At 58.9% G+C, this 20094-nt stretch overlaps 5 protein-coding genes across 5 annotated transcripts; 2 read left to right on the forward strand and 3 right to left on the reverse strand.

Annotated features, from left to right (window-relative positions):
- The first annotated feature begins 5158 nt into the window (after positions 1–5158).
- Positions 5159–9965, forward strand: JDV02_004953 (uncharacterized protein). Its single transcript, XM_047986199.1, has 4 exons — positions 5159–5730; positions 5785–6401; positions 6454–7239; positions 7295–9965. The coding sequence occupies exons 1-4, from the start codon at positions 5288–5290 to the stop codon at positions 9859–9861; spliced, it is 4413 nt and encodes a 1470-aa protein (XP_047842179.1). The 5' UTR covers positions 5159–5287; the 3' UTR covers positions 9862–9965.
- On the reverse strand, positions 9226–11403 carry JDV02_004954 (uncharacterized protein). The gene has a single exon (XM_047986200.1). The coding sequence runs from the start codon at positions 11162–11164 to the stop codon at positions 10103–10105; it is 1062 nt and encodes a 353-aa protein (XP_047842180.1). The 5' UTR covers positions 11165–11403; the 3' UTR covers positions 9226–10102.
- Positions 11392–13816, reverse strand: DUG3 (glutamine amidotransferase subunit). The gene is made up of 4 exons (XM_047986201.1): positions 13379–13816; positions 13214–13309; positions 12407–13151; positions 11392–12331 (listed from the first exon to the last, which is right to left on the reverse strand). Exons 1-4 carry the CDS (start codon positions 13391–13393, stop codon positions 12012–12014), a joined length of 1176 nt encoding a protein of 391 aa, XP_047842181.1. The 5' UTR covers positions 13394–13816; the 3' UTR covers positions 11392–12011.
- A 746-nt stretch (positions 13817–14562) lies between these two features.
- On the forward strand, positions 14563–17454 carry JDV02_004956 (uncharacterized protein). The gene is made up of 3 exons (XM_047986202.1): positions 14563–15375; positions 15427–15528; positions 15583–17454. Exons 1-3 carry the CDS (start codon positions 14836–14838, stop codon positions 17188–17190), a joined length of 2250 nt encoding a protein of 749 aa, XP_047842182.1. The 5' UTR covers positions 14563–14835; the 3' UTR covers positions 17191–17454.
- Positions 17455–17549: 95 nt separating this feature from the next.
- JDV02_004957 (uncharacterized protein) lies at positions 17550–19881 on the reverse strand. Its single transcript, XM_047986203.1, has one exon. It carries the CDS (start codon positions 19628–19630, stop codon positions 17753–17755), a length of 1878 nt encoding a protein of 625 aa, XP_047842183.1. The 5' UTR covers positions 19631–19881; the 3' UTR covers positions 17550–17752.
- Positions 19882–20094: the final 213 nt, after the last annotated feature.

Consider the following 20094-nt stretch of genomic DNA (forward strand, 5'->3'; position numbering starts at 1 on the left):
TTCTGGATGGGGTCACACACACGTGGAGGAGTCGGCATGTCTCTCACCCAGGCGACGTCTGTGCGTTCGTTGTCGCTTTGCCCGCCTTGCCGATAACACGCCCCCTTGCTTCCCCGCTTCAGCGAGGCTCATCCCCACAACGGACGGGGCAGCCGACACCCAGCACTGCATTCACTCCCCTCGAGCCTGGCTGCAGACGCCTGTCCATCGAGAGTTTGCACGGGTGTTTGTTTCTGCACACAGTGCCTTCGCCTCAGCAGCCGCGTGAAGACATCTACGGGAGCGGCCGTGGAGTTGGAGCCATGACCATTGGGCCGGCACGCGGCGCTTCTGCCATCTACTGTAACGTGCAGCGTTCAAACACGTCGGCTTCCTGGCCCAGTCGTTCCTGCAGGCCCGACCTTGACAACTCTTTGCGTCAAACGACGCCTCGTGCCGACAGTCGGCGATTGGATATGTGATCGCGACAGACATCGGTTCAGCAGGGCGTGTCTCGCCTTGTTCACAGGCCTCGCTCCTGTACTAGCCACTCCCGACAAAGCTCTGTCTCTTCTTGTGGCTTTTTTTAGGGTTCCCTTTGTGTGTCTCATCACACTCACCAACTCCAGAGTACGCAGGCAGGCCCTTTTGAGAATCATGGCTGCCAACAGCCTCAACAAAGCCCGGCATGGGATACAGAACCCTATCCCGTCACCTCACAAGGCCGCGATACGTCATATTAGTCGGGTAAGGCGGTTCGTACACACTCTCACTCAGCAACTCACACGCCAGTTTGCGCACAAAGCGGTGGGCCTCAGCGCCCCCCAATCCACATCCTCGGGCCGCCTGGCGATTGCCTTGAGTGTGGCCAAGGCCCCGTGGTTGGGTCCGTGGGGCCTTTCTACCCGCTGGGATCTGTGATTCTGTATGCTCCGGCCCAGGATGGGGCAGCATCCCGAGAACCTGGACAGCCAAGCCTTCGACAAAGGCAAGCATCCGCATTACCTGCGGGCCATTGCGCAGGAATGGCGGGCCTGGCTCGGGTGCATATGTACGTATACACTTGCCCAGAGCTAACGGGGTCCCCCGTACGCACGCGCTTATCGGAACGCTGGTGACTACATGCCGATGTGTGGCCCGCATGGAACCCGGAGAGCGGCCTATCGCGTGCTGTAAGGACCTTTTGTCAAACTCGTGATTCTGCCGTCTAAGTCTGTCCCAGACCCGATGAGATGGCCGCTTAGTCTAAGAGGCAGCCCCCGTCGGGTAAAGTCCCGCCCATCAATCAACCTAGCCGAGCAAGCACGAGTCCAGAACTGGGCATGCCACCGAGGCCCCTGTTCGAGTCACGATACAACGTAATTGAGAAACAACTTCGCCATATGTTACTTCGTAGCATTTTCATTGCACCCGTGAAGCCGCGGGCGCGAGGTGGGCGTGTGGCATAAAGTTGTCACAGACCTTCTAGTCGGACCGTCGACACAATGTGACATGGGATGGTGGAGTTGCACCGCTACGGTGCTGGGCGAGGCAATGGCGACATTTCCCGCCAGTGGTTTTGCTCGCTGCAGAGTTGCAGACCGCCTCAGTCGATGGAACCGGGCCTGAACTGCTGTCGCAGACGGGAATGGCCTGCCAGCTTGAACAAGGCTCGGACATGCTCGTACCGAACGACCGGCTCGGCACAAGCGGCTGCTGCACCCTCAACGTTGCTTGCTGCACGGACCAGGACGACGGAGAAAAAAATTATCACGAGTCGTCTTGCAGGCTCCCATACTCGGCTGGAGCGTTGTCGTCCGAAAGTCGGTTCCCGTCGACATCACACCCGCCGCCCCGATCCGAGCATCCTTTCCGCACTCGGGGCGGCTGTAGAAGTCACGTCACTACACCGTCCCCCGGTCCTCATGGTTCCTCACTGTGACAGCCGATTCCCAAGTGGAGGGTGATGGTCTACTGTAGGTCTCAAAACAGGGACAGGGGCCTTTGGAAGCAGCCGTATTGGGTCGTGGCTTCGAGGAGCTGAGCATGTACCCCAGACCAGCCACCGATGGCTGGAGTAGCATGCCTAATGCGGTGGGAGCATCCGTCACGGTTCATCAAGGTGAGTACAGACAGAGCACAAGACGCTGACTTGCTGTGATAGGGGCGCGGGCGCGTATCGCGCCGCAATGTCTCCTACCCACGTGATGCTCCGGTGTCAGCATGTCTTACTTCATACTTCATACCATCAGCTCGTCTGTTACACTCGTGGCCTCAGACTCCTGATGGCGTTGAGTGCAGGTACATCACGGGCCTGCAGATGTTTTGCTAGGGCTCTGCGAAGGAGCCAGCGGCAACGTAGCCATCCGTGGCCGGCCGCCTCAACCACAATCACCGAGTGCCAACGACGGAACTGCGTGTTTGCTCGGCGTCAATAGTTTGCCGCGTAGGCAGCTCTGTGTTGCAAATCCGTTCAATTGCCGACGCCGCCAACTCTGGAGGCTTGATGGGTCTTCGGGCTAACATGGTTTGCAGTTGACGTGGTCACGGAGCATCGTTCTCTCGCTAGCTTCAAACCCCAGACCCGGAACGACGCGCGCTCTCTCGTCACGTTGGATCTCAAATGGTCCCCTCTCTCTCTCTCCCCAACAGTAGTGAACCAACTTGGAGAAACGCAACGACAATTGGAGAAAAAAATCGGCGACGGCGTGTCCGCCATCTCCGCGCGGTCCGCCCCAGGCACGTAATAGCCATTAGTGGTCGCCGTGGTATTGTGCAGTCTCTGCCGTGACATGGCGCCCGGCTAGCGGTCCATCGCACGCACTTCCCGCCGTGGCATCGGGGTTCGTCCTGGCTCTGAGCTAACAAGGCGCCAGACGACGACGACGACGACGACGATGACCCGAGGAAAGGCGAGAGGCCGTTGGACGCCATCTCCAGCTTCGGACCCTCGCCGGATGGGTTTGGGGGGAGGGGGTGTGTGTGTCACCTTCTCCACGAGAGACGAGACCATCTAGTTCATCGGCGAGTAAGAGTTGCCGGTTCTGACAAACGGATAGACACGTCTACGGACTCAAGGGGTTCAGGCGTGTCTCTCCAGTCGTCTGCTGCTCTGCTCGCTCGTCCCTTCCCCCGCAAGTCTTGGCGCTTCATGTCGTACCGTGTCATCGGGGACGAGCCCAGCCGGGCGGTTCTCCAAAAAGTGAGTACCTACGTTTGGAGACGGTAGCGTAGGGATCGAAATGCTACAGACGTGTGCGTAGAAAGGCGGGGGGAGAAACATGGACCGAAGCAGCAGATGGGGTGAGCACGACGGGAGGCCAGTGCTATGGCTCGATGAAATGGCATCTCCAGTGCCGGGTGTGTTGCTTAGTCTCTGAGCTGCGGTGTTGGGTCGCTGGTCGACCTCGAGCGCGGTAGAGCAGTGGTAAAGTGGTAGAGGGCGAGCTTGACTATGAACGGGTGCCCTGCCTGGTCGTATGACGCCTCGCTACGCCTACGTAGATTAGTTTGTAAGTCGATTCGGGAGCTAAATGCACATGGTGTGTTAAAGGTGATGACCGCAACGATATTGCTTATGTGGTGTCAGAATTCCACAGGGCATGGCCCTCGTTTACCCTCTTCAGTGGTCGGGACTTATAGATTGATGATCCACGGGCGATGCTGAAGCCCGCTCTGATAGTCTAGCTCAGAGCTTTCTCCCACTGCGCTGACACGTAGTTGTCGGAATCATCTTATACGAAAGGGCTTGGATGGATACCGTCGTGGACGTCAAGTACCCATCTTGGCACGATGCATCGTCTTGGTACCTGCTACTGGGAATGGCGAAGTCCGTCTACATTGTGCTCGTGTTGCCTATACACGGCTGCTAGTAGCTTCTCCGATAGAACCATTATGTTCTCAGACTCGCGCCGTTGCTATATAATAGTGTCAACTTGAGTTGTGCGGAGCTGTCGACCTGTTGTTTGGACCTGGCCGGCTACCGGGTAGGCGTGTTGAGTTGGTCCGAAAAGAAACAATTCGTTCTTGGCGATGGCTTCGCGGCCGTCCATGGGGGTTTGGGAGCTCGAAAGATGATTTGTTGCGTTTCTTTGCATCTTTGCTTCCACTATTCGCGTTCATGTGCTTTTCCGGATCAATAATGACCTCTATACATAGTTTCGTGTCCCACTAGAGCATCAAATGTGCTTCTTCGAATGTCCTGGCACTTGTCATATTGATATCTGGGTGACTTGCGCGGCGGCCGCTTGCACACGCCATCTCGTATTGGCTATTGGAAGCTCGATGTGATGATTTTAGTGGCATAATAACTGGTATGCATTAATGCATCAGTATAGATCAACGATGGCGTCAGTAACGCCACGGGTGAGTCGCCATCAGCCATCCAGCAGTTCTCGCACTTACATACGTCGCAGTGCTGTCTGGTGCCGGAGCCGGATGTTTTTTTCGGGAGGGTAGTTGCGTGAGATTCCAACGTATACCATCTACTCTTCTACAAAACAAGCCGAAGTAAGAGCCTGGTTGCGAGTCTATCGGTCAGTACGTTTGACACCTAGGTGGCATGTCCAGGACAGTCAACCATACGCAAGTATAGATACATGTGCGGCTGTACGTCGTCCATTTAATGGAACGAGGGATTGTACGACGGAATGTAGTCTTGCTTGTTATCGAAGAGCAAGGTGAGTAATTTGTGCTTGAGAGGAAGCTATGGTGTTCCAACCGGCTTTGTTGACTGAGTTCTCACCGGACGCACCATTGACGCCATAGCTAGATACGACTCACGAAGTAACCTATAGTGAGCTGCCTTCTGCCGTCAGCTATCCCCTGCAGCGACATGGAATTAAGACCGCTCGAGCGAGAGAGACGGTCCAGCGCTGACACCGCTGAGGCAGGAACCAAGGCAGAGGCGCGGCCCTGTTGACGCTCACCAAAGATGCCACGGCGCTATACGGAGCGACCATCTTGGTGAGGTGATTGCTGAGCCAGTGACCTCAGCTCTTGCCATTTCAAGAGGCTCATCTTACTCAAGTAGCCTCGTAGATCGCTCCGTGTCGCGCGATTGGCCAGTAGAGCCTGCGCAGTTGCCATTTCCATTTCATGCACTGCCAGGACGTCGTGTCACGTGGAGTTGTGCATAATGAGGCAATGAAATGCCCTCAAGTCTGCTAGGCCGCCCAGCTGAAGATTCCCTGCATGGGATGGCCCTTCATGACCGTCACGTATTTGTGCGACCGCGGTCGGAAGCGCCGTTGACGACACCTGCCACGGCTTTCGACTCCGGCTCAATCACTCATGATCACCCGGCAGATGCAGCCCCTGGCCGAACAGCATGGTACAGCGGCCGATGCGACAGGTAGACGATGGCGCCGTCCGCGATGGAGGCCGACTTAATCTGCTGTGTCTCGATGGCGGCGGCGTTCGCGGGCTGTCGTCATTGCACATTCTGCAGAGGCTGATGGAGCAGATCGATCCTGAGAAGCCGCCGAAGCCGTGCGACTATTTCGACATGATATGCGGGACGTCCACGGGGGGTTTGATCGCTATCATGCTGGGAAGACTCCGAATGACGGTCGCGCAATGCATCCGCGAATATGAGGAACTGTCCTCGTCCGTATTCACCAAGCGCCGACACAGGCTCAACTGGAAGGGCCAGCTCCAAGGCCGCTTTGACCACGCAGCGCTCGAAGATGGGGTCAAAGCGATCCTTGGACGACTCGATTTCCCGGAGGACGAGCTTCTCAAAGAAGCAGACGGGAAGCCTCGGTGCAAGGTGTACGGTGCCCCCTCTCTCATTTTGCACAACGGTCCGACACTAAACCTTGACAGCTTTGTCTCGACCATGAGGCAGGAAATCTCCGACATTGTCAACCTGACGAGCTACTACTCTCCGACTTGGGGCACCTCGATGCTCGATCGTGCCAAGATCTGGGAAGCTGCACGTGCGACGTCGGCAGCGACCTCATTCTTTGACCCCTGTGTCATCGACGGCAAGTCCTTCGCCGACGGCGGAACCGGCGCCAACAACCCAATACACCAGCTCTGGGCGGAGGCGTCGTGTGTCTATGGTGACGGCAACACAAGCAGTGCATGGAAGCTGGAGGATCACTTGCACTGCCTCGTATCCATAGGGACCGGTACGCCGTCGCGCAAGCCGTTTGGTCCCGATCTACAAGACGTAGCTACGGCGCTACGAGCGATTGCCACGAGTGCCGAGTCTGTGGCACAGACTTTCGAGCGGGAGCATCCACATTTGGTGAATAGTTGTGCATATTTCCGGTTCAACGTCACAAACGGCCTGCAGGGCGTCGGCCTCGAAGCATCTGATCGACTGGGCGAGATCGAGGCTTTGACAAGCAGTTACTGCGCTTCTCCGACGATAATTCAGAAGATGAAAACCTGCGCCACCAAACTGACAGGGATTAGGTGCAATGAAGGTCTCGGTTGTGAGTCCACTGAGGCCCCTTTGCTGCGTGGAATAATGTTGACAGTAATCAGGGGTTGAGCAGGCCGGGATCCGATTCAAGCAACTGATGGCTCCCCAAGTTTGCGTGCCGTTCAGCCAAGACGAAATTGTAAACACAGACTCGACAGACTCGGTCGATCTCTTCAGTTTCATTCACTGCCGATCCTTCGAAGACTGGCTGCAGAGCCAGTCTCGATGGCTCATCTGCCTCACCTCGGCCACCATGAGCTCGCGGACCGTCAAGTTTGACCACACGTTTCCGCTGGCGGAGAGACTAAGTAAACGTCTCTCAGTATATCGTCTCGAGGGATATACTACACTCTATATCAATTGTTACTGGGTCCTGGATAGGCCAGGGGGCTTCCGCCTGCAGGTGCTGGTCGAGGAGCACCTGAAGCGTACGAACCAGATCCCAGGAAAAACGTCAACATATGACACCATCCTTCCGGCTTTGTTTTATCAGTTGTGCAACCAATCGTCCAATAAATTTGCGATGCTGCAAGGGTTTTGCAACTCATTGAATGATGACCGGGCGGCGATGTTTCGACAACATATGGTCCAGGAGGGGATGCCGGGCACGTGGGACCTCGTGGAGGTCATGGAATTCCTTCTTGCAACTTGCGAGCAGGGCATTCTGGTGGCAATCGATGGCATCGATGCTCTTTCTGAGGTTGATAGTATTGCCTTGATGATCCTACTGAATCGCCTTAACACGAAGGGCGTCGATCTCAAGCTGCTATTTTGTGGTGCCTCTGATATGGCCAAAGCGCCAGGCGGCATCGACGTCGCGATCGTGACCGACTCTACAGAAGCGAATGGTGAGCATATTCTATTCCTGATGCATTGCAAATGATAACTTTTGGAACCCGGCAGAATGCCGCGCTACCCTAAGGTTCGACGAATTCAATGTCCGCAAGTCCCAAATCGCACCCGCCGCGTCGGGCACGACCGAGTGGATTTGGAAACATCCCGTCTTTAGAGACTTTGCATCTAGGCGCAACGGGCTGCTTTGGATCAGGGGCAAGCCAGGGAGTGGTAAATCGGTACTGGCAAAGTCCATCCAGAAAATGCTACTCGGTTCGAATCCAGGCCGTACCCTCGTCGGCGACTGGTTCTACCACGGCCGGAGGGGTGCCCACTATATACGGCATCTATCGTTTCTGAGATCGGTGCTGCACCAATTTCTCGAGCAGAACCTGTCGCTATTTTCGGAGTATTTCCTCGACGCTTATCGCCGCCAGGGCCCCATGAGCCCGAACGGATGGTCATACGAGACACTCGCAGACATATTCCAGCGAATCTGCTGTGGGCCGCTCCATGTCATCTGTGTCATCGATGCCATGGACGAAGCGGAGGATGCCACCATTCTAGATTCCCTTGTGGAGATTGTGCAAGGCAGGCCAGGGTCGAATGCAAGTTTCATCGTCCTCAGTAGGCCTCACATTGACATCGAGCGCCGGGTCTACAATGTGCCTGTCCTGGACCTGGAGCGTCAGAACGAAGCAGACATTCAACGTATCATTAGTGCTGGAGTCGATTCGCTCAGGAAATCCCTGCATTCGCTCGACTTCGACAAACCTGCCTCGCTCGGCCCTCGTTCGGCTGTACGAATGCGCAAGTCCCGGTTTGGCTCTATTGCCATGAGCCAGGCTCGCGAACAGGAGGCCATCGAACGTATCCGCAAGACGCTCTTGACCAAGGCACAGGGCTCAATTCTATGGGTCAAGCTTGTCTTGGACAGGCTCAACCAAGCTTCGCAGGAGTTCGGCGGCGCAACCCTGGACGACATGGAGTCGCTCGTCAATGAGATCCCAAAGGAATTGCAAGAGTTGTACCGTCAAATCCTCGCCACGCTGATTAAAGGAAAGTCTGCGGAGATGATCCAGGACATTCGCAGAGCGCTGATGTGGATAGGCGCTGCAGGAAATCTCGGCGACGTGACGCTCGAGAACCTGTGGGAAGCGCTGGCGCTGCTCAAGGATGAATTTCGATCAGAAAACCTGGACGGGGTGTGGCAGAGACAAATGCTCATCACTACGTACGACGAGCTTTGGAGGAAGATATATACCATGTGCGGGCCCTTTGTCGAGGTATACACGCCAGGTTTGTCGGTAGACGAGTCACGGACCACGCAGTACAAGGCCTGCTCAGTCGTGCAGCTGATGCACCAGTCCGTACGCGATTTCCTTTGCGGCGGTCATGCAGCCGGAGACCTGCACTTCCCATGGGCCGTTGCGGTGCGCCTGGTGGAGAAGAACCTGGGTCACTATTTGGAGCTGGTGGCTCGTGATGGCGAGCGAAATCTCAGGCTTGGCCCGCGGCTCCCGGAAGAGATGGTTGGACGTCTCAGCGAGCAGCGCCTGCTGCAACTGGCTCTCAACCTCGTCGAGGCAGGTAGTGGCTCCGGGAAGAGAATGCGAGGGCTGGTTGGCAACTGGATCCTCGAGCCTGCGCCCAAAGGATCTAAAGAGGAGCTCCTCGTGGACGCCATCGAGGACTACCTGATTGTGGGGGAGAGCAGGTTCAATCCGCAGACCGCAGTGAACATGTTGAGTCTCGGACGCCTCTTCTATCACGCCTGCAAGGAAGGCCTAGCCACTGCGGTGCGCAACCTGTTGTTGTTGAACTGGCTGGTGCTGAACGAAGTAAGACATCCATTCGATGCCATCCTCTTTGGGTGCATTTACTTCGCAGCATCGACGAGCGGGGACCCGAACATGACCGTTGCATTGCAGTTGCCCAAGGTTGCGCCGAAATTGCCCAGCTCGCCACGTCCAAATCTCAAAGACCCGGGGCTCTTTTCTCCGGTAACTCCTGAAAGGTGGAGGGAGACGGTACTGGCGGATGACGAACCGGAACTTGAACCCGAGGCTACGCTTTCAAAGATGGACACGGCGTCGTCGTCGTCATCATCATCATCATCATCATCATCGGAGACGGCAGTGGACAACCCCGATGAGCCGGTCCGGGTAAGGAGACGTCGACCAACGGTTCCGGCCAGTCCACCATTCGACCAGGTGTCTGAAAAGGACGAGAAAAGGTACTACTCGTCATGGGACTCGCATGCGAGGTGGCACTCGCAGGCCTGGACGGTTGAGCTCACCGTGAAAAGGGGCCCGGGAGGGACACACACAACGACGCATTCAGTTACGTTCAAGCAATGGTGTCGCTTCTTGGATATTCTTTGCGGGAGCAAGAGTCGCGAGCTGCGTCGGCGAGGGCAGGGAACCGAGGTCTGCGTGGTTGGACCGAGCGCGCCGCTGCCGCAGCACGAGGAGGGGGGAGGGTCGGCGAGTGCAATTTGCGAAGAGATGAGCGATATGCATCTTGAACATGAAGACGAGGGTGAGCAGATTGAAGTTCCGCTTGAGGATGTCGAGGATGCGGTGTTGGCGTCACTAGAGTTGGGGAACAACCGGACTGGGATAGGGGTAAAGTAGGAGGACCACTCGTTCAGATGGAAGAGTCTCACCGCGTGGTCGGACCTATAATCTATACCTCACCCTCTTTCGTCCAATCTATTGAATACCTTTATTTTCCTCCGCACCCCTTTTCGGTCCCTTTCCAGTGAATGTGGATGAAGCCCAGGCAATCAACCCATCGCCCTTTAGGTAGACAGAGCTGAGTGCTTAGTCCGTCTGGTCTAGGCTCCAGAGATCCGTGATATGAGAGAGCGCCGCATCACAAAAGCCCCGTCTGTTGCAGCAGCACGTCCGTCATGGCCGTGCCGTTGCCGCTGCTGCGGTTGACCTCGGGCGCGCTGCTCGTCAGCAGGTAGCCGTACTCGACGCTGCAGAAGCTGAGCCGCCGGCGCGTCTCGTTCCACCACTCGTGCGCTGCGATCAGCTCCTCGCGCGTGCGCGTCGCGTCGACCACGACGGTGACCCAAAAGGGCGTGGTGTCGCGCAGCATCGTCATGACGAAGCGCTGGTGGTCGTACCACGTCTCGGTGATGGCCTGCCTGCTCACCCACCCTCTGTCGTCGGCGTCCCACTCGTCGAGCCGCTCCCGCATCTGTAGAATCTCCTCGGCCAGCGTCTCGTCGTCGTATTCGTCGTCGTCGTCGTCGTCGTCGTCGTCGTCGTGGTGCTCGTCCGAGCTTCGTTGGTCTGAACCGCCCACCTCGTCGTCGTCGTCGAGCGCGCGCCGCTGCTGTCGCTGCCGCTGCCTCTCCTCCGCGGCGTCCAGCACTTCCTGCATGAGCGCCCGGTCGTGCGCCCGCGCGGCGACATGGTCCTCGTGCGCGAGGCGCATCCTGTCGAGCCCGTACAGCAGGAAATATGCCCCCAGGGCGTAGTTCCCCGCCCAGTCCCTCGCCAGCCTGATCTCGGTGACCATGGCATTGCGCTTCTGCATGCGCTCGTACCTCTCAAACGACTCCCTGAAGCCGAGAACGTCCATGAGCATGGCCGGAGGGGCCTCGTGCCGGTGCCGGTGCCGGTGCTCATCATCATCATCACCACCATCATCCTCAACAACAACAGCAGCAGTAGCAGCAGCAGCCCAGCGGGCGGCCGCGGCCTCCCTCTTGCCGCGGTAGTAGGCGTCGCGCGCGGCCTGCTCGGCGTCGGCGTCGCGCTCCACGCAGCGCTCACACTTGCCGTGAAAGGTCACCTTGAGCTGGCTGTCGCTTATGCGCCTCTCGCTCGGGCTGTGCGTGCACGGCGTGTCGGTGCAGTGGGCCTTGAGCAGGGAGCTGTGGTAGCAGCGCTCGAACGTGAACCAGTACAGGAAGCAGGGCATGACGAGCGAGACCTGGGGCTCTGGGGGGCAAACTTGTAGTATGCCAGCTCTTGCTGTGTTAGACTAGCTGGTTAACGATCAGCCGGGCGTCTCCGAGGGAGACGAAGAACTCCGTGGCAAGGGTACCGGAAGAACGGTCACTCTTGAACGGACAGAGGAGACGAGGTTGGAGTAGACAGATCTCGCGTAGAGCCGTGGAGGACAGGAAGCACAACAACCGCAAGGCCGGGCAGTGCTGGTGGCGTATGGACGGGGTTTTCTGGTGAAAGGCGTCTAGACTCTTCTCCTGCAGCAGGAGACGTCGTCTTGAGCGAGGGGCCGTACGCCTCGGATTTGCGAGGGCGAGAGACAAGAGGAGAGAAGAGTTTGAAGGTGTCCTGTTTGTCTACCGCCAGGAGCGACGAACACAGCAGGTTTATAACCCAGGGGCGACAGGCGAGGAAATGTTCATGGCCACGCTACCGAGCTTGAAGGTGCAGAGGCGCAACACGCGGCTTGCACGTAGGACACCAAGGCTTGCGCCATGTGAAGCCATCACAGACCGCGCGAGGCTTCTATTGGGAGATGACGTAGACCGTATAAGAACCACCACCCCGTAGGCGTCCAGTGCGATGCGCCAGCTTCATAGGAAACTTCTGGCGCAGTGAGGCTCCCAGTGTGTCCCTGGCAAGAACAGTGACAATTTCCACTAGCTTGAGGTTTACTTGGCGTAGCTCGCCAGACCGTGCTCAAATCCATCCCTAAGTGCGACCACATGCTCATCTAATGCACCAGAAGTCAACCCGAGCAACGACCAGCCTCGCAATACAGACCCGGCCCCCAGGGCGTGCGCCAGCGCAACAATGAGTCAACGAGAGACGGCGGAGGCCCTCGATGACGCGGGCGTGAGTGGACGCCGGACGACGTCGGGGCTGATGCTACGCGAGCAGAGGGACTGCGCAGCGAGTTTCCGATACCCCTCGAAGCTGGCCTGTGGGGGCTCATTTGCCGGACTGATGCTTCCGCTGGGTGCCTTTTCGTTGGAAACGAGACCCTTGGCCTGGACAAAGGCGCTCGAGCGAACATGGTGCGGGTCTCGCTCGTAGTACTTGTCCAGGATGGGGTGGACCATGACGGTCTGGCGGTGGATTGTTAGGATAGAATTTGTCGGCACGTTGACCCAGTTCTCTGTGATAGTCAGGTCAGCAGCAGTCATTGGGAGCAGTCACGGGACGGCACGTAGCTAGCCACCGGCGGGCTTACCTCGCTCAAACGTCAGGGGCTCGCTGGCAACGAGAACAATGTCGGCGCCCCGGTCCTTGCGCTCCATCTGATACTGGCGATCATCTGGGTCGCCTGTTCGCGTGACCCATTGCGTTCCTGACGAATAGTACAGGCTGGCGGCTTCGTCTCTCGAGCTGCTGATGTACCTCGTGCAGATGATGCTGTGACCGTCCGTGACCGCAAAGTTGAGCAGGCTCCTAGTGTCGACGTCTTCGCTCTGCAGAACATCTTGCGGTATCGAGTCCGTCAAGGCGTTTATTTGGGCTATCGTCTGCTCTACCGCCGTGCGCAGGACAGTAGGCCCGAATCCCTTTTCGGGACACGCGCTCGGGTCATGGCCAAGGCGCTCGAGGGTGTCGAGGAAGAGGGCAAAGGCCCATTCGCTGTCGGTGCCGCCTTTGACTCCGAGGTACCACTTGTCCGCCAGGCGCGCGCCCAGCTTCCGCTTGATATGCTTCCAGCCACCAAGGCCGCCATTGTGCATCCACATCAGGCTTCCGTGGGTGAATGGGTGGCAGTTATCTTCGCTGAGGGAGCCCTCGGTCGTGGCGCGGACATGACCGAAAATCAGGCGTGACGCCGTCTTGGAGGCTATGCGCTGGAGGTTGGTGCAGTTCCAGGCCGGAGTAGTCGAGGTGAAAAGGCAGGGCGCGGATCCCAGCTTGGGGTCGGTGTAGAAGCCGATGCCGAATCCGTCGGCATTGTTCTGGCCACGACGTGTATCCTGCATTACGGTCAGCGCCGCCTCGCAGAGCGATCAAGCAGGGTCGGTGGTGTTGAGCGCACCAGTCGCAGCCGAGAGTCAAAGGACTGCTTGAGGATCGAGTGCGTCGGGTCGAGGATGAGCTTGGAGAGGAGGATCTCGTCGCTGCCCTTGTATACCTGCCCAGTGTTACATGCATGTTAGATTCCATGTCTAGAGAGCGACTTCGGAGGCAGGTTGCGACGAACCAGAAAGCGGCACATTGCGGCGCGTTTCGCAGCAGTGACGGCTGGCGATGAGGGCGACAGGCTACGACTGCTCTCAACGGATTCAGAGAGAGGTGTACGAGCGTTCAAGTTGTCGAGGCGCAAGACGAAAAACCGCCGGCGAGATGACTCTTGTTGTCGGGATGGTGTTCTGAATCAGGGATGGCAATGACACCATCGCTCCACCAGAGTGCGTCTACTCTACTACTACTGTAGCTCGTGGGCAGCGGGCCGACGTTCGGGGGTGGGTTGGGGTGCGTGACAGGGCGAGAGACCGAGTAGTAGGACCTCTGGGTGGCAGGTTGGCCGTCGAATTCGTCGACTACTACCTTTAATGTTCGTAGGTAATGCAGGCGGGGATTGTAAAGGAGAGGAACCCAATAGCAGGGCGGGAGATGAATGTGCGTCAGAGGGACAGACGTGTTGTCGAGGCGAATTCCAGCGAGTCAGGTTGGCGAGCTGGAACTTTCTTTTGGGGATGGATTGATGCGCACGTGCTGCGCTGCGCTGCCGCGCGCCTGCCGTGGCCACTGTGCCGCAGCTGTAACACAGTACCTATCTACCTTATAACTTACTTGGTGCAGTCAGCTGTCGTGTGAGCGGTGGACGAGTCACGACACCAGACCTGTACGCGTTCATGTTCAGTTGCCGCCCCTATGTCGGGCAATAAGAGCACCTTGAAGCATGGAATATGTCTTGTGGCGGCGGCATTCTCAACGTAGAGACGTTGAAGCATCCAACGCCTCAGCAGTCTCTCGCGAAGCAGGTTCTGCATGGTGTGCGAACTGGGACTACCGTATGGAAGTCACCTCAGCCACATGGAAAGATGGAGCCTGGCGGCGACACGTCCAGGTTGACTCTTTTTTAGCGCCATAGGGACCCAACTGCAACACCTGAGCAGTGGCAGCATCCATCTGAGCAGCACCTACAGGCAGCACCTGGCAGGCGCTGTGGGGCGGCCCGCCCGGCCCCTGGAAGCCGAACGGGCCACCTGGGCTAGCTGTAGCCCTCCCAGTGACGTCGGCCTAGCACAGATCGGGCGCCACCGCTCGTCAGACGCGACAAAACCCATTTACACGCTCCGCGTCAACGACACGACTGAACCGCGTATCGGCGCAACATGCCCCAGGGCGACTTGCCCCATCTCCACCCCCAGCCAGCCTCAACCTCGAATCGCCCTCGCTCACCACCGGAAATTCTGGCCACGTCGAATGCCAGTTTCCCTGGCGTCTTGTTAAAACCACCTGCTTTGCCCTGCCCTCACCATGGCGAGCCCTGCTTCTCCATGATTTAACGCTCGTGCACACGCCTAGTCGCCGTCTGCCAGCTGCGTCCGCATCCACGACCCCGTGGCCACACGGCTCAAGCTCCAACCGCCCCAAGTCTCTCTTCGTTCTGCGTCCGGTCCGTCTGCTCGTTGCCGACGACCGACGGACAGGATGCAGCGCCATCATGCCTCTTCTCCTCCGCCACCGCCCTCCAGCCCAACGGCTGCGGTCTCGTCTTCGTCACCCGCCAACCCTTACCTCTCGCCCACGCGGTCGGTGCAGCACAAGGAGAGGCGCGTTCCCTCCGTCACGCCGAGGCGATTCAGACGCTTCTTTACTCCGCGCTCGCTTTACCACACCTCCGGGGCTCGCACCGCGCTCGGAGTTATGAATTCTGCCGCCGTTAATAGCCAGTTGCAGTCGCCCGTGTCTCCATCCGGAGAACTGCTCAGCTCGGACCCCATCTGCCCTTCATCACCCACCGAGCGACTTGGTATCATGGACGATCAAGACTCGGAGAAGCGGAAGCGGCACGGTCAAGAAGGACGGCAAATCAAAAGGAGAAGGGGCATTACCTTTGCCGACCCTCTGCAGCCACCCGCCCTGCTGCGTGTTGATACCGAGAACCTACCCCGATATGCAGCATCCGAGCTCCAGCGCGCGTGGTCCGAGGAGCGTCTGCCTCTGAGTGAGAGACGCAAGGCCACGCTGGTACTGTACACGTACTCAATGTACTCTGAATCAGCCGCTAACACACAACAGAGTCAGTTTTTCAAAGCTAGTCGCAGAGGCGTCTCCAGCCCGCACGAGAAGCTCCTCCCTCCCAGCCAAGATGTTGTCGCTGGAGAGGAAAAGTCCTCCACTGTTGGACTCTCTCCCCATAGCTGCGCATATTCATTTGCTGACCTTGCGCAACAGCTACCGGACTTGTACCAACCGCAGCCTATTCGGAAACTTCGCAATCGCGGCTTCGAGGCCCAGCTCCTCGATCGCGCGCACGGCTTTGCCTCACACCATGGCCGCCACCTGCTCAGCACACCAGCATGCGATCCGCGGACTCAGACAGCCGCCTTTTATAGCGACAGCACCGACGTCCACCACTGCACACCCATAGACGGACAGGGAAACTGCATCCCCTTTAGCCTGGCGAGCTGCCACAACTCTGCTATTACGGCCATCGGCGATGAACAGGGCTATGTCCGGATGTTCAAGGCGTCCAAGGTATCCACCGATGAGGACAAGCTCGCCTCGACCATCAAGGCCCACGACAACGCCATCATGGACCTCGACTTCTCCAGCGACGACACCCGCCTGGCAACCGCGTGTGGCGACCGCTCCGGCAGGATCGTTGACGTACCGACTGGCACGGTCGCTGTGGAGCTCGGCGGCGGCCACTGGGACTCGCTGCGCCAGATCTCCTTTCAGCCCGGTAAGGACAATGGCGCCGTGCTCGCCTCGTCGGACAGGGCCGGTCGCGTGCAGATCTGGGACCTACGGTGCTCGTCACTGCCGGCACAGTCCTTCTCAACGAACAGCGTCTTTCAGGACCGCGATACGGGGCTCGACCCCTTCGCCGCGCGAACCGTCAACACCATCGACAACGCCCACGAGCGCACCGTTCAGGGCACCACGTCGGCGGCTTCCGTCACCGCCATGGCCTGGCTACCCGGCGGCCGCGAGCACCTCCTCCTGACCGCCTCCGAGGCCAATGCCTCCATCAAGCTCTGGGACACGCGTTACATCAGGCCCCGCCGGCAAGCTGAGGAGACGCCACTGGCGGCCACGCCCCAGCCGGCCAACCACGCCTGGCGCTCCTATGGCATCACATCACTCGCCCTCGGCGGCGACGCCTCCCGTCTCTACGCCGTCTGCAAGGACAGCACCGTCTACGCCTACTCCACCGCCCATCTCATCCTCGGCCACGCCCCCGAGCTCCTTGACAACGCCTATCGTCGTCGCCCCGCCGGCGTCGAGGGCCTCGGTCCCCTCTACGGCTTCAAGCACGACATGTTCCGCGTCTCCTCCTTCTACGTCAAGTGCGCCGTCCGCCCAGCCCGCGACGGCATGGCTGAGCTGCTCGCCGTGGGAGGCTCCGATAACTGCGCTGTGCTCTTCCCCACGGACGAGCGGTACATGCGATCGACCTGGTCCCAGCGGGAGCACATGCCCCGCGACACCCTTATCTCGTCCTCCTTCAGCGCCGGCGCCGCCACGACGCCCTCGCAGTCCTTCACCTCGTCCTCCTTCCTCACGCCCTCTGGTCCGCACCCGTCCTCCTCCCCACTACCCATCTTCCGCGGCGGGACCCCGCTCGTCCGCGGCCACGGCCGGGAGGTCACCACCGTGTCGTGGGCCGCCCAGGGCGCGGCCCTCGTCACCGCCTCGGACGACTACATCGTGCGCAACTGGCAGGAGGACGACGGTCGCGCGCGCCACCTCCGCACCGTGGGCGAGTTTGGCGGCGAGAGGTTCCTGTCTGGCTGGGCCGACGTCGGCGCCGCCGACTGGGACGAGGACGAATGTTGATGGGGGATTTGATGCGGTCGCTCACGGACACGTGATGGCGGCCATATAGCTACTTTGTGTGTTTTTTTGGCATGGGACAGCGCGGATGGCTTCTTGAGCGCGGCATATGGGAGGGGGGAGCTAGCGATTTGACTCACGATGCTCTTTGACGAGGCTTGTCTGTCAGACAGATATGACGGCCGTACGTAATGAATCACGAAGACGGTTCAATGATCGAGTAGAAATGCATGATTGCATGACGGTGTGGTAGTAGTCTAGGTGGTGAAAGCGTCTGCTCAGTCTAGTCATGTCCGTCCGTCCATCCGTCATTGAAGAATGAGATGCCCGTAATGTCCCAGCGCCACGCACGCTCAATTCATGCCTTTTCTCGCGCTTTACTCTCTAAAAGAAAAGTGCAAGGTAACCTAAACGCTTCACTGCCAAAATTCCAAACTCCAGGCCCATTCGCTATACTCTAATCACGAATGGCTCACATCACCCCTCGCTCACTCCGTAGTTTCGTAGCAAGAAAAACGGGGGAAAGGGGGCATGGAGAAGGCGAAGTGTCAAAATGCGCCGTCCCTCAGGGCCGAATCTCAACCTTGACGGCCCGCTGGCTGGCCACCATGGCGCCGAGGAAGATAACCCCAAACGCCACGACGACGACCCAGTGCGCCATCCGGGACTCGGAGAGCTGCTTACACGCCATCCTAAGCGTCTCTGGGAGGTCTTCGGCGGCCGGGGCGAGCGACGTATCGTCGCGGCTGCTACGCGCGGGCAGCTCGAGCGTCCCGTCGAATCTCATAGACTTGGCAAAGGCGGGACACAGCTCCACGTCCGCAGTGTCACTGATGACATTGGGGTGTTGTTTGTAGGCGTTGTGCTCGCAGTTGTGGTCGTCCTGCGGCAACGATGGTGGTGACGGTTGCGACTGGGGTACCACGGCGGCGGTGCCATCCATGGAGGCCGCGCTCGACTTTTCCGACAGCTTTGGGTTCGCAACGATGGGGCAGTTGCTCTCCTCGTGGCCCGAGGACCTCTTGGACGAGCTCCGCTCTTTGCGCTCCTTGGTGACGACGACGCTGTCGCGGAAGCGGTTCGCCAAGGGGCCCCTGAGGAGGCTGGCGAGCGAATGCAGCGAGCTCTCTCGCCGGGACGAAGCATCGCCACCATTACTACTGCCCTCGTGGTCCGGGAAGAGCGAGTCCAGCTGTAGCACCACGAGCGTGACATTCTCAAAGATGCACACCGCCTCCTGCACAATGTCGCGCTTCTCCTGGGGCGTGAGCATCTCCTCCGAGTCCACCAGTCGCTGCTTGAACTCGCGCTTCAAGTCCTCGCCGTCGACGGGTGTGTCGAAGTGGAAGAAGTGCAGGGGCATGTTGTTGTGCCGCGACGTGGGGCGGGCCTTGTCTGATGTATCCTCCTCCTTCTCCTCCTCACGGTACGAATCGTCTTTCAGATCGTGAGCTCTGCTCTCTGATGTTGATTTTGTTGTTGCCCATTTGCGCCTTTCCGAGGCCCGCATCGTCGGCCTCGCGGGAGACGGCTCGACGGCCCAGAACGGCTCGCCCGCCGACTCGAGCGACGCCCTGATGAACCGCCCGCCGGCGAACAGCGCCATGAACATGATATAGGCATAGGCGACGAGCACGTGCGGCTTGTTGGCGATGGCGCGCTTGATGTGGCTGACGAACTCGGCGAGGTAGCCCATGCTCCTGACCTGCCGGAGCTGTTCCTCGACGACGTGCTCGGGCCACGACGTCATAGTCTGGATGTCAGCGCGGAGCCGCTCAGAGCGCATCAGCCCGGGGAGGTGCAGGTGCTGCAGCATCGAGTACATCCGCCCACAGGCCCGCGGCTTGTGCAGCTTTGGCGACGCCTCGTCCTTTTCGTCGTCGTCATCGTGCTCTCTGGGCAGTGGGTGGCTACCACCCGTGTAGAGCAGTGGCGCCACCTCGGGATGGCATCCGTCCGGGAGGCTGTTGTCTCGCGAATCCGCCGCGGAGGACCGAGACGACGATGACGGCGGAGTAGGAGGAGGGGGTGCGTCGAGGATGGCGCTCCATTGTTCCTCAAAGGTGGTGTAGATGGGCGCAATGTGCAGGAGGCCGGTGAGGAAGGCGACCGGGTCGGAGGCGCGCGGGGGCAGGGCGAGGGGCAGGCGGGAGACGATGAGCTTGTTAAGCCGGGCGTGGACGGAGCGTGTGGCGAGAGCGATGGACTCGGCGAGCGGGCGGTCGGGGCGGAACGAGTCGAGGTGGACGACGACGGGGGCGGCCATGGCGGCGTGCCGGGAGGGCATGGAGCCACCCGAGGTGTTGCTCATGCTCCGGCGCCGTGGCGGAGAGACGTATGGGATGTTGGGCGCCAGGGTGAGATGATGACTATGCTTTTGCGCTCGTAGGGAAAGTTGTGTGACCTGGAATATATAATTATAGGTGCAGGATTCAGTTCCCATTGCCGGGAGGGGAAATGGATGGAGGGTATTGATGCCAGTCGTGATCTGCTCGAGGTGTGTCGGGGGGGGGAGCAGCTGGGCGTGTCGTTGCTTTTAGTCCGGCAGGCGCACAACCGGGTGTTGTGTATGAAGAACAAGAGGTAGAAGAAGGGTGTTTAAAAGGGAAGGAGCAACCGATGACGATGTGTCGAAATGACGCCCGTCTCTGCAACAGCAGACAAACAACGACACGACACCAACACCAAAAGCCCCTCGCAGGGGGGAGGGTGTCGTGTAGATGAACCACCAAGGTCAGTCGGCGGAGGAGGAGGAGGCAGGGGGCAGAACACCCGCAATCTTCTCCGACTATATGGTTAAATAAAATTTCCCGATACTGCGCCCCCCGCGTTCTCTCAGCTGTCAAAACCTCATGAAAGTCCTGTTTCCCCCGGCCAGCCAAGACGGAACCACGACCGGGGGGGGAG

This window comes from Purpureocillium takamizusanense, chromosome 4 (genome assembly GCF_022605165.1).
Source record: "Purpureocillium takamizusanense chromosome 4, complete sequence".
Lineage (NCBI taxonomy): Eukaryota > Fungi > Ascomycota > Sordariomycetes > Hypocreales > Ophiocordycipitaceae > Purpureocillium > Purpureocillium takamizusanense.